Source organism: Oncorhynchus gorbuscha, linkage group LG18 (genome assembly GCF_021184085.1).
Source record: "Oncorhynchus gorbuscha isolate QuinsamMale2020 ecotype Even-year linkage group LG18, OgorEven_v1.0, whole genome shotgun sequence".
In the NCBI taxonomy this organism is placed as follows: domain Eukaryota; kingdom Metazoa; phylum Chordata; class Actinopteri; order Salmoniformes; family Salmonidae; genus Oncorhynchus; species Oncorhynchus gorbuscha.
In genome coordinates, this window is record NC_060190.1 from 73,034,052 (window position 1) to 73,046,285 (window position 12,234).

Sequence of the window (12,234 nt, forward strand, 5' to 3'; positions counted from 1 at the left end):
ACACCTGTTCTTTCCATGGCATAGACTGACCAGGTAAATCCAGGTGAAAGCTATGATTGCTTATTGACTATTATGATATAGTATAATATACACCGAGTGTACAAAACATTAAGAACACCTTCTCCTTCCATGACATAGACTGACCAGGTGAAAGCTATGATCGCTTATTGATGTCACTTGTTAATTCCACTTCAATTGGTGTAGATGAAGGTGAGGAGACAGGTTAAAGAAGGATTTTTAAGCCTTGAGATAATTGAGACATGGATTGTGTATCATTCAGAGGGTAAATAGTCCAGACAAAATCTTTACGTGCCTTTGAACGGGGTATGGTAGTAGGTGCCAGGCTGCCCGGTTTGTGTCAAGAACTGCAACGATGCTGGGTTTTCACGATCAACAGTTTCCCGCGTGTATTAACAATGGCGTATTAACGTCCAGTCAACTTGACACAACTGTTGGAAGCATTGGAGACAACATGGGCCAGCATCCCTGTGGAACGCTTTCGACACCTTGTAGAGTCCATGTCCCGACGAGGCTGTTCTGAGGGCAAAAAAAGGGGGTGCAACTCATTATTAGGAAGGTGTTCCTAATGATTTGTAGCCGCGGGCGCGGTTATTATCACCTTGAAAGAACGCGCGGACAGGACCAACCTCTAATGACATCACTCACTTCTCTCCTCCCGCTGATCGACTTGAGGTTTCAGCAGGTTTCTGGTTACCGGCTGCGGACGGCAGTATCTCACACCGTTCATTCTCAGGCACCGACACACCAGAGAGAAGTTACCCGGGCAGAGTGAGCTTTTAGCGACATGATGGCAGAGGAGAGCCGGGGGAAACGACGGAAACAAGCGAACCCGAGAAGGAATCAAGGTATGAAATGTTCCGCACTGTGTAGTAAATTGTTGATATTGCTGTCTGCCGTTCATATTGATGTGCAGATCTCGCATGATTGATAAGGTGTAGCGCGGACTGTAATTCTGACTTTGCTGCATCTGGACCTGTAAGGTTTCTAGAGGTTTTATCATTAAAAACTTTGGTATCAGAATAAACGTTACTTAACATATGCATAGCCTACGGTCTGTGATTTACATGCCACTGGTATTTTGTTCTGCTTTTTGCCTTTCGCCGTAGCAGCAGTTAATAAGAGTATAGCCTCATGTGGAGAAACTAGAAACCTGTTCCTAAACTTAACGCGTAAACATGGGCCATTCAAGAAGTCACACTGTAACTCTGTAAAATGTGCGACAATATGAATCAACACCATGCATACAGCGTGCATCTGCACATCTAACTTCGAATAATCCCCGTTTTCTCCAAGCACTGTAATTATAATTTCTTATAAGAAGCTTTTCTATTTGGGAAGATGTTACATTTTCATATCTGAATAGTTTTATCTGTTTGTAATTGGTATATTGCAAACTCCACTATTATTTTAGCAGTTTTTTTTATTCGTATTTTTCAATATGCATTGTTATGATCATTTAACACTCAAACAGCAATAATACACATTTACTTAACCAATAGGCGAATTACTTAACTAGACCCTAGACCCGAATTACTTACCTAGAGGTGAATGACTTACCTGGAGGCGAATGACTTACCTGGAGGCGAATGACTTACCTGGAGGCGAATGACTTACCTGGAGGTGAATGACTTACCTAGAGGTGAATGACTTACCTGGAGGCGAATGACTTACCTGGAGGCGAATGACTTACCTGGAGGCGAATGACTTACCTGGAGGCGAATGACTTACCTGGAGGCGAATGACTTACCTGGAGGCGAATGACTTACCTGGAGGCGAATGACTTATTGTACCTCAGGCGACATAAGAGGCAGCAACAGCACAGAAGTGGAAATTGTATTATTTTACTAGGTAAGTCAGTTAAGAACAAATTCTTATTGTCAATTACTGCCAATGAACAGTGGGTTAACTGCCTGTATCTGAGGCAGAATGATAGATATGTCAGCTCTGGGATTTGAACTTATAACCCATTATTGGTTACTAGTCCTCTGCTCTAACCACTAGGCTACCCTGCCGACCCAGTATGGGGAAAGAAGAATAGCTTATTTACAAATAAATATATTATTCCATAACCACCGAATAGTGAGAGATGTATTAAATAATCGAAAACAGGCACAATTTATATTTTATCAAGTTAGTAAAAATTTGAGAGAGAAAATAAGTATGACTTTGCTTCTTTGTTTCTTAAAACAAACATTGAATTACTAATTCAGCCTAGTATTGCAGGTGAATACATCTAATTTATTAACTATATTTTCGTTCAAAGACAAAAACACGCAATGTAATAGCATAACAAAAACCCGTTTTACATTTTCATATATCCAAATGCTTTACAATTTTCCTTACAATAACGTTAAAACATGAATATTATACCACCCACATCAATTCATATGTAATACTGGTATACAATCACAGCATTAGTTCAGGCACTTGTATATAAATATTAAATAGCTTCCCATCAAACTGATGATGTCTTATCTTTGACTGTGAATGTGTTACATTTAACAGTGACGAGTGGAACTGAAGAGAGAGAGAGTTCTACAGAGTCAGATAGGGTCACACACACACACACACACACACACACACACACACACACACACACACACACACACACACACACACACACACACACACACACACACACACACACACACACACACACACACACACACACACACACACACACACACACACACACACACACGCGGCGAACAGTGTTTCCTAATTTTGATGCAGAGCGAGGTGTGTGTGCTCGCGTCACGGTTCCCGCCATATTAAATATAGCTAGCACCCGTCCTCCCAACACTTCCTTTTCACAGTTCTACGGTACAGTACGTACACCAACGTAAATGTCGTCAAATCAGACACACTTATCGTAATTACCGACAAGGGACCAGAAACAGTGACCATCAAATTACAAGTAGATCACTGACGTTCCTTTAACCAAATGCATTATGTAACATTGAGGGGTGTATCATTTGATGATGCATATTTAAATAATAAAAAATAAAATAAAATAAAAGTTAAATAAAGTTCAATTAAAAAAATATATACATATATTTTTAATATATTTTATAAATATTTAGGGTGAGAGGCTTCACGTCGTGACCAGTTGTTGTTTGCGAGGTATTGTATGACTTGTTTGTGGGCGTCAAGGCCCATCTATAGTTGTAAAACACGGTGTGGTTACTGTCCAAGTTTAGATTGAAGAGAGATTCCAGATCCCAGTTTGAAACACAAAAAAAGCAGGTGATTTTGCAACCGCAATATTGTGACTCAATTCCATACAATGCAATGCAATTAAATACAACTCAGAACCCTATACTTGTTGGGATCGGTGATTTGTTGACTCGCACGACGAGATGAAATGACTGCTAATGCGCAGACAGCTGATATGTTTCGTCTTGTGTTGGTGGTGAATAAAATAACTTTTACAGGACTTAACGCACATGTAGAACAGATGGAAGAGACTTATCAAAGTTCGAAAACAATCCTTAGAGTTTATCTTTTTTATTTATTTCATTTTTACTGGAAACGACACATTGTTGCTCAGTGTATGTATGGAAAGAAGAGATGCTGAGGGGAATATTTGAGTTGCCGTGAAAATAATGTTCAGGCGATGGGCATATTTATTCTTGCAGTGTCTTCTTTTTGTGAGCGTGTTTGTGTGTGTGTGTGTGTGTGTGTGTGTGTGTGTGTGTGTGTGTGTGTGTGTGTGTGTGTGTGTGTGTGTGTGTGTGTGTGTGTGTGTGTGTGTGTGTGTGTGTGTGTGTGTGTGTGTGTGTGTGTGTGTGTGTGTGTGTGTGTGTGTGTGTGTGTGTGTGTGTGTGTGTGTGTGTGTGTGTGTGTGCTCCTTGTGCATGCCTGTGATGATGTGTCTGAGGACTGGGGCACCAGATAAAACCACATGCATTTGGCAACACTAACTCAACAGATAGAGTTGAAAGTTTATATCCATTAGAGAAAGGAAAAGACATGACATCTTTTCTTCTGTCTCCAAGAACTCTATTGGTTTCAGGCTCTGTCTCCCAAATAAAACTGTCAATGTCCACAGATATCAAGTGATGTGGGGGAATTAATACTTTCCATTGTCTCTGACATTGTTATAGGCTAGTTGCAGAAAAGTGAAGGGAAATAAGTCTATTGGAAACGAGAAGTTATCTTAGTGGGTGTACAATTTCAAAAGATGTGACTTCCCAAGTATAATATGTGAATGATTGGAAGCATGGTCATACAGGTCTCTCTCTCTCTCTCTCTCTCTCTCTCTCTCTCTCTCTCTCTCTCTCTCTCTCCTTCTCTCTGTCTCGCTTTCTGTCTCGCTTTCTGTCTCTTTCTCTCTTTCTCTCTCTCTCTGTCTGTCTCTCTCTCGCTCTCTCTCTCTCCATCCCTCTCTCTCACTTTTTTCTGTCTCTCTTTCCCTCATTCCCGGTTTCTCAATTTTTTTTTCTTTTTCAAGTGCCAATTTATTTAAACTCTTTCCCCTTTTCCTTGATTTCCAAACCCCAGTCCTTGTGTGCAGCTGGGGCCCAGCTGTGTGTCGTCCCTCAGTTTGTGTGTATGTATGTATGTGTGTGTGCGTGCGTGCGTGCGTTTGTTTGCGTGTGTGTGTGCCCATACGTGCACAGCATTGTCACAGTGGAAAGAGAGAGAGAGAGCAAAAGAAAGAAAGAAAGAAATGGTGTGAGTCTGTATAGCTGCAGTGCTGAGTTGGGCAAGAGTCCCAGAGTGGTGGAAAGACCAGGCACCAGGCCCTATTACCAGGTCTCTTCAAGCCCAGCCACCAGGGCATATTACCAGGTCTCTTCAAGCCCAGCCACCAGGCCCTATTACCAGGTCTCTTCAAGCCCAGCCACCAGGGCCTATTACCAGGTCTCTTCAAGCCCAGCCACCAGGCCCTATTACCAGGTCTCTTCAAGCCCAGCCACCAGGCCCTATTACCAGGTCTCTTCAAGCCCAGCCACCAGGCCCTAATACCAGGTCGCTTCAAGCCCATTCACCAGGGATTTTTACCAGGTCTCTACAAGCCCAGCCACCAGGGCTTTTTACCAGGTCTCTACTTGCCCAGCCACCAGGGCGTGTTACCAGGTCTCTTCAAGCCCAGCCACCAGGGCGTGTTACCAGGTCTCTTCAAGCCCAGCCACCAGGCCCTATTACCTAGCCTGGTCTCATAGACTAGATGTAACATAGTGAAGTATATCCGGAACACTCAAATTATTATGATACATGTATTACATCTGGCATGGTTACATAAGACAGATAGTTTCTTAAAGCAAAAACAAAAGTAGGATGGTTAGTCTGGGTGGATGGCTTGGTGTATAACGCAAGCATCTAGCAACCCAAAGGCTAATTTAGCTAATTATCAACTTTTCAACTACTTACTACATTTGAACTACTTGACAACTACTTAGCATGTTTGCTAAAACCTTCCCCTTCCTCTAACCCTTTTAGCTAAACCTTCCCCTAACCTTAACCTTAACCATTTAACCTAACTCTTAAACTTAACCCTAACGCCTAGCTAACGTTAGCCATTTAGCCACCTAGCTAGTATTTGGAAATATATCATCTGTTTTATAAATTCATAAAATATTGTACGTTTTGCAAATTCATAACATATAATACAAAATGGGTGCTGGGCATCCACAAATGATAATGCAAACATCTAGCAACCCAAAGGTTGCGAGTTCAAATCTCACTATGGAAAACTTTAGCATTTTAGCTAATTAGCAACTTTTCAACTACTTACTACTTTTTAACTACTTTGCAATTACTTAGCATGTTAGCTAACCCTTCCCCTAACCCTACCCCTTTTAGCTAACCCTAACCCTTTAACCTCACTCCTAAACTTAACCCTAACCTATCCCCTAACCCCTAGTCTAACGTTAACCAGCTAGCTAATGTTAGCCACCTGGCCAACTAGCTAGAATTTGTAACCTGTCATAAGTTTAGCAAATTTGTAACCTATTGTATGTTTTACAAATTCGTAACACATAATACGGATTTTAATTTGTAGGATAGCATACGAAATGAGTGATGGACAGCCACAAATTAACACATATCATGTCTTGGTTTACATAAAAATACGAAATGCTCTGAGACAAGGTTGTATTAACCAGGCCTCTTCAAGCCCAGGCACCAGGCCTTATTACTGGAACTCTTCAATTCCAGGCACCAGGCACAGCATTTGTCCCAGTACTTTTCAATATTTCAAAGCGGCAGCACCGAACACGTCTGTCAGACATATTCATTTGTTCACGTCACAGAGCAAAACAACATGAAACGCAGAAGAGAGCAGTACCTTTCCTAATTACAGCCGGTTTGCCTCCATTTTGTCCAGCTAATTCAACCCCCACACTCGCTGCGACAGGATGATTCACTTGTCAGTCTCATCAACCTCTCAACATCTATGTTTGATTTCACCAGCAACTTTGTTGTTGGACTGCACTTGGCACTTGGATTCTTTCTTCACTCATGTTCCTCTCTGTTCTGTGGAATCCCGGTGGAATATGACATTGTGGCTGTGTTATCTTCTATCTATTCAATAGAATTATTTTCAATGAAAATGTTGAAAGTAGTTGATTTAATTATTGAATATATGGAGTTTACAGCCAATCAGTGAGCGCCAGGGAATAAACCTTTGGTGGGTGAGACGGAGACCAGGACGACGCGGTTAGTGAGTTATTACTTACACACAAAACAAACGATGTTACAAAGTAGCCTAGTGGTTTAGAGTGTAGAGGCGGCAGGGTAGCCTAGAGGTTAGAGTGTAGAGGCGGCAGGGTAGCCTAGCGGTTAGAGTGTAGAGGCGGCAGGGTAGCCTAGCGGTTAGAGTGTAGAGGCGGCAGGGTAGCCAAGCGGTTAGAGTGTAGAGGCGGCAGGGTAGCCTAGCGGTTAGAGTGTAGAGGCGGCAGGGTAGTCTAGTGGTTAGAGTGTAGAGGCGGCAGGGTAGCCTAGTGGTTAGAGTGGAGGGGCGGCAGGGTAGCCTAGTGGTTAGAGTGGTGGACTAGTAACCAAAATGGGTTGCAAGTTCAAATCCCAGAGCTGACAAGGTACAAATCTATCATTCTGCCTCTGATACAGGCAGTTAACCCAATAAGTGTTTGTTCTTAACTGACTTGCCTAGTTAAATAAAAGGTTAAATGAAAAACTGCCTTACGTAAAGGTAGCAGAAGGACTAATTGCAAATAGTAGGTTTTATGACATGAAATTAAAATACTTTTCTACATTGAAACCTGTGTATAAGTCCACTGCTTAACATTGTGTGTATAGAGTGAAATATAAATATTTAAAAACATTGAAACCATTCTTTGCATAAGGCCTGCTATAGTAAGTAGTTCACCAAACTGCAGAGTATGTTGTCCATTAAAGTAGTTGAATGAATGACACCAATGTGGTAGTTTGAAATGATGTGATCAACCTTATGCCAAGAGTGTTTCCAATTCACATGACCTGACAGGAACCCCCCCCCCCCCAGTGCTATAGTCACAGATGAAAAGTGAACCTATTCCTTATATTACTATTATTTTGTCATAGTCTACGAATAGGACCCAGAGTTTTACCTGACCAGGTCATGTGGTTATGGAAAACCTCCAGGCCCCAGAAAACTTTTTTATTTTGACACAATACTTTTTTGAGCCTGTGCTGCCACTTCTGCAAAACAACACATGAATAAACCACAGCACTCCGGAGGTGTGTGAGCCAGCTACACCACTGTTTACTGGACAAATTCACACCTTTCAGTCTTTAACAGTATTTCCTGTGGCCTCCGACTCATTTACAATGTGACAAGTCTTTAGATATCTTTCTCTTCGTACAAATGAAGATATTATGGGATGATATATAGTATATAGTAGTAGAATATATAGTATATTAATAGAGTCATATATAGTATATAGTAGTAGAATATATAGTATATTAATAGAGTCATATATAGTATATAGTAGTAGAATATATAGTATATAGTAGTAGAATATATAGTATATAGTAGTAGAATATATAGTATATTAATAGAGTCATATATAGTATATAGTAGTAGAATATATAGTATATTAATAGAGTCATATATAGTATATAGTAGTAGAATATATAGTATATTAATAGAGTCATATATAGTATATAGTAGTAGAATATTTAGTATATTAATAGAGTCATATATAGTATATAGTAGTAGAATATTTAGTATATTAATAGAGTCATATATAGTATATAGTAGTAGAATATTTAGTATATTAATAGAGTCATATATAGTATATAGTAGTAGAATATATAGTATATAGTAGTAGAATATATAGTATATTAATAGAGTCATATATAGTATATAGTAGTAGAATATATAGTATATTAATAGAGTCATATATAGTATATAGTAGTAGAATATATAGTATATTAATAGAGTCATATATAGTATATAGTAGTAGAATATATAGTATATTAATAGAGTCATATATAGTATATAGTAGTAGAATATATAGTATATTAATAGAGTCATATATAGTATATAGTAGTAGAATATTTAGTATATTAATAGAGTCATATATAGTATATAGTAGTAGAATATTTAGTATATTAATAGAGTCATATATAGTATATAGTAGTAGAATATTTAGTATATTAATAGAGTCATATATAGTATATAGTAGTAGAATATATAGTATATTAATAGAGTCATATATAGTAGTAGAATATATAGTATATTAATAGAGTCATATATAGCAGTAGAATATTTAGTATATTAATAGTCATATATAGTATATAGTAGTAGAATATATAGTATATTAATAGAGTCATATATAGTAGTAGAATATTTAGTATATTAATAGAGTCATATATAGTATATAGCAGTAGAATATTTAGTATATTAATAGTCATATATAGTATATAGTAGTAGAATATTTAGTATATTAATAGAGTCATATATAGCAGTAGAATATTTAGTATATTAATAGAGTCATATATAGTAGTAGAATATTTAGTATATTAATAGAGTCATATATAGTAGTAGAATATTTAGTATATTAATAGAGTCATATATAGTATATAGTAGTAGAATATTTAGTATATTAATAGAGTCATATATAGTATATAGTAGTAGAATATTTAGTATATTAATAGAGTCATATATAGTATATAGCAGTAGAATATTTAGTATATTAATAGAGTCATATATAGTATATAGTAGTAGAATATTTAGTATATTAATAGAGTCATATATAGTAGTAGAATATTTAGTATATTAATAGAGTCATATATAGTATATAGTAGTAGAATATTTAGTATATTAATAGAGTCATATATAGTATATAGTAGTAGAATATATAGTATATTAATAGAGTCATATATAGTATATAGTAGTAGAATATATAGTATATTAATAGAGTCATATATAGTATATAGTAGTAGAATATATAGTATATTAATAGAGTCATATATAGTATATAGCAGTAGAATATTTAGTATATTAATAGAGTCATATATAGTATATAGTAGTAGAATATATAGTATATTAATAGAGTCATATATAGTATATAGCAGTAGAATATTTAGTATATTAATAGTCATATATAGTATATAGCAGTAGAATATTTAGTATATTAATAGTCATATATAGTATATAGCAGTAGAATATTTAGTATATTAATACAGTCATATAAATATAGTATATAAAGCAGTAGAATATTTAGTATATTAATAGAGTCATATATAGTATATAGCAGTAGAATATATAGTATAATAATAGTATGATATATATAGTATACAGCACTAGGATATATAGTATAATCATATCTTATATAGTATAATATGCTGTATATTATACTTTTAATATACTATATATTATACTATTACTATACAATATTTTATACTCTTATTATACTACATATTATATTATTATTATTAATGCAATCCTGACTGGTTGCATTACTGCCTGGTATGGCAACTGCTCGGCCTCCGAACACAAGGCACTACAGAGGGTAGTACGTACGACTCAGTACATTACTGCCTGGTATGGCAACTGCTCGGCCTCCGACCACAAGGCACTACAGAGGGTAGTACGTACGACTCAGTACATTACTGCCTGGTATGGCAACTGCTCGGCCTCCGAACACAAGGCACTACAGAGGGTAGTACATACGACTCAGTACATTACTGGGGTAAAGCTTCTCGTCGTCCAAAACCTCTATACCAGGCGGTGTCAGAGGAAGACCCTAAAAATTGTCAGGCTCCAGCCACCCTAGTAGTCATAGACTGTTCTCTCTGCTACCACAAGGCAAGCGGTACCAGAGCGCCACGTCTAGGACCAAAAGGCTCCTTAACAGCTTCTACCCCCAAGCTATAATACTGCTAAACCAGGCGGTGTCAGAGGAAGACCCTAAAAATTGTCAGGCTCCAGCCACCCTAGTTATAAGACTGTTCTCTCTGCTACCGCATGGCAAGCGGTAACGGATATCCAAGTCTAGGTCCAAGAGGCTTCCAAACAGCTTCTACCCCCAAGCCATAAGACTCCTGAACACCTAATCAAATGGCTACGCAGACTATTTGCAATGCCCCCCCCCCTCTCTTTTACACCGCTGCTACTCTCTGTTGTTATCATCTATGCATAGTCACTTTAATAACTCCTTGTATATATTACCTCAACTAACCGGTTCTCCCCGCACATTAACTCTGTACTGGTACCCCCTGTATATAACCTCCACATTGACTCTGTACCGGTACCCCCTGTATATAACCTCCACATTGACTCTGTACCGGTACCCCCTGTATATAACCTCCACATTGACTCTGTACCGGTACCCCCTGTATATAACCTCCACATTGACTCTGTACTGGTACCCCCTGTATATAGCCTCCACATTGACTCTGTACCGGTACCCCCTGTATATAGCCTCCACATTGACTCTGTACCGGTACCCCCTGTATATAGCCTCCACATTGACTCTGTACCGTAACACCCTGTATATAGCCTCCACATTGACTCTGTACCGTAAACACCCTGTATATAGCCTCCACATTGACTCTGTACTGGTACCCCCTGTATATAGCCTCCACATTGACTCTGTACCAGTACTCCCTGTATATAGCCTCCACATTGACTCTGTACCGGTGCCCCCTGTATATAGCCTCCACATTGACTCTGTACCAGTACCTCCTGTATATTTATCTCCACATTGACTCTGTACTGGTACCCCCTGTATATAGCCTCCACATTGACTCTGTACCGATACCCCCTGTATATAGCCTCCACATTGACTCTGTACCGGTGCCCCCTGTATATAGCCTCCACATTGACTCTGTACCAGTACCTCCTGTATATTTATCTCCACATTGACTCTGTACTGGTACCCCCTGTATATAGCCTCCACATTGACTCTGTACCGATACCCCCTGTATATAGACTCCACATTGACTCTGTACCAGTACCCCCTGTATATAGACTCCACATTGACTCTATACCAGTACCCCCTGTATATAGACTCCACATTGACTCTGTACTGGTACCCCCTGTATATAGCCTCCACATTGACTCTGTACCGATACCCCCTGTATATAGCCTCCACATTGACTCTGTACCAGTACCCCCTGTATATAGACTCCACATTGACTCTGTACCAGTACCCCCTGTATATAGCCTCCACATTGACTCTGTACCGATACCCCCTGTATATAGTCTCCACATTGACTCTGTACCAGTACCCCCTGTATATAGCCTCCACATTGACTCTGTACCAGTACCCCCTGTATATAGCCTCCACATTGACTCTGTACCATAACACCCTGTATATAGCCTCCACATTGACTCTGTACCAGTACCTCCTGTATATAGCCTCCACATTGACTCTGTACCAGTACCCCCTGTATATAGCCTCCACATTGACTCTGTACCAGTACCTCCTGTATATAGCCTCCACATTGACTCTGTACCAGTACCCCCTGTATATAGCCTCCACATTGACTCTGTACCAGTACCCCCTGTATATAGACTCCACATTGACTCTGTACCAGTACCCCCTGTATATAGACTCCACATTGACTCTGTACCAGTACCCCCTGTATATAGCCTCCACATTGACTCTGTACCAGTACCCCTGTATATAGACTCCACATTGACTCTGTACCAGTACCCCCTGTATATAGACTCCACATTGACTCTGTACCAGTACCCCCTGTATATAGCCTCCACATTGACTCTGTACCAGTACCACCCTGTATATAGCCTCCACATTG

At 39.0% G+C, this 12,234-nt stretch overlaps 1 protein-coding gene across 1 annotated transcript in view; it reads left to right on the forward strand.

Annotated features, from left to right (window-relative positions):
- The first annotated feature begins 612 nt into the window (after positions 1-612).
- Positions 613-12,234, forward strand: part of LOC124003908 (zinc finger E-box-binding homeobox 2-like) — an 81,178-nt gene continuing 69,556 nt past the window's right edge. The window contains exon 1 of the mRNA XM_046312552.1: positions 613-866. Within this exon, the coding sequence (XP_046168508.1) occupies positions 806-866 (61 nt within the window). The 5' untranslated portion in view covers positions 613-805. The remainder of the gene's footprint in view (positions 867-12,234) is intronic.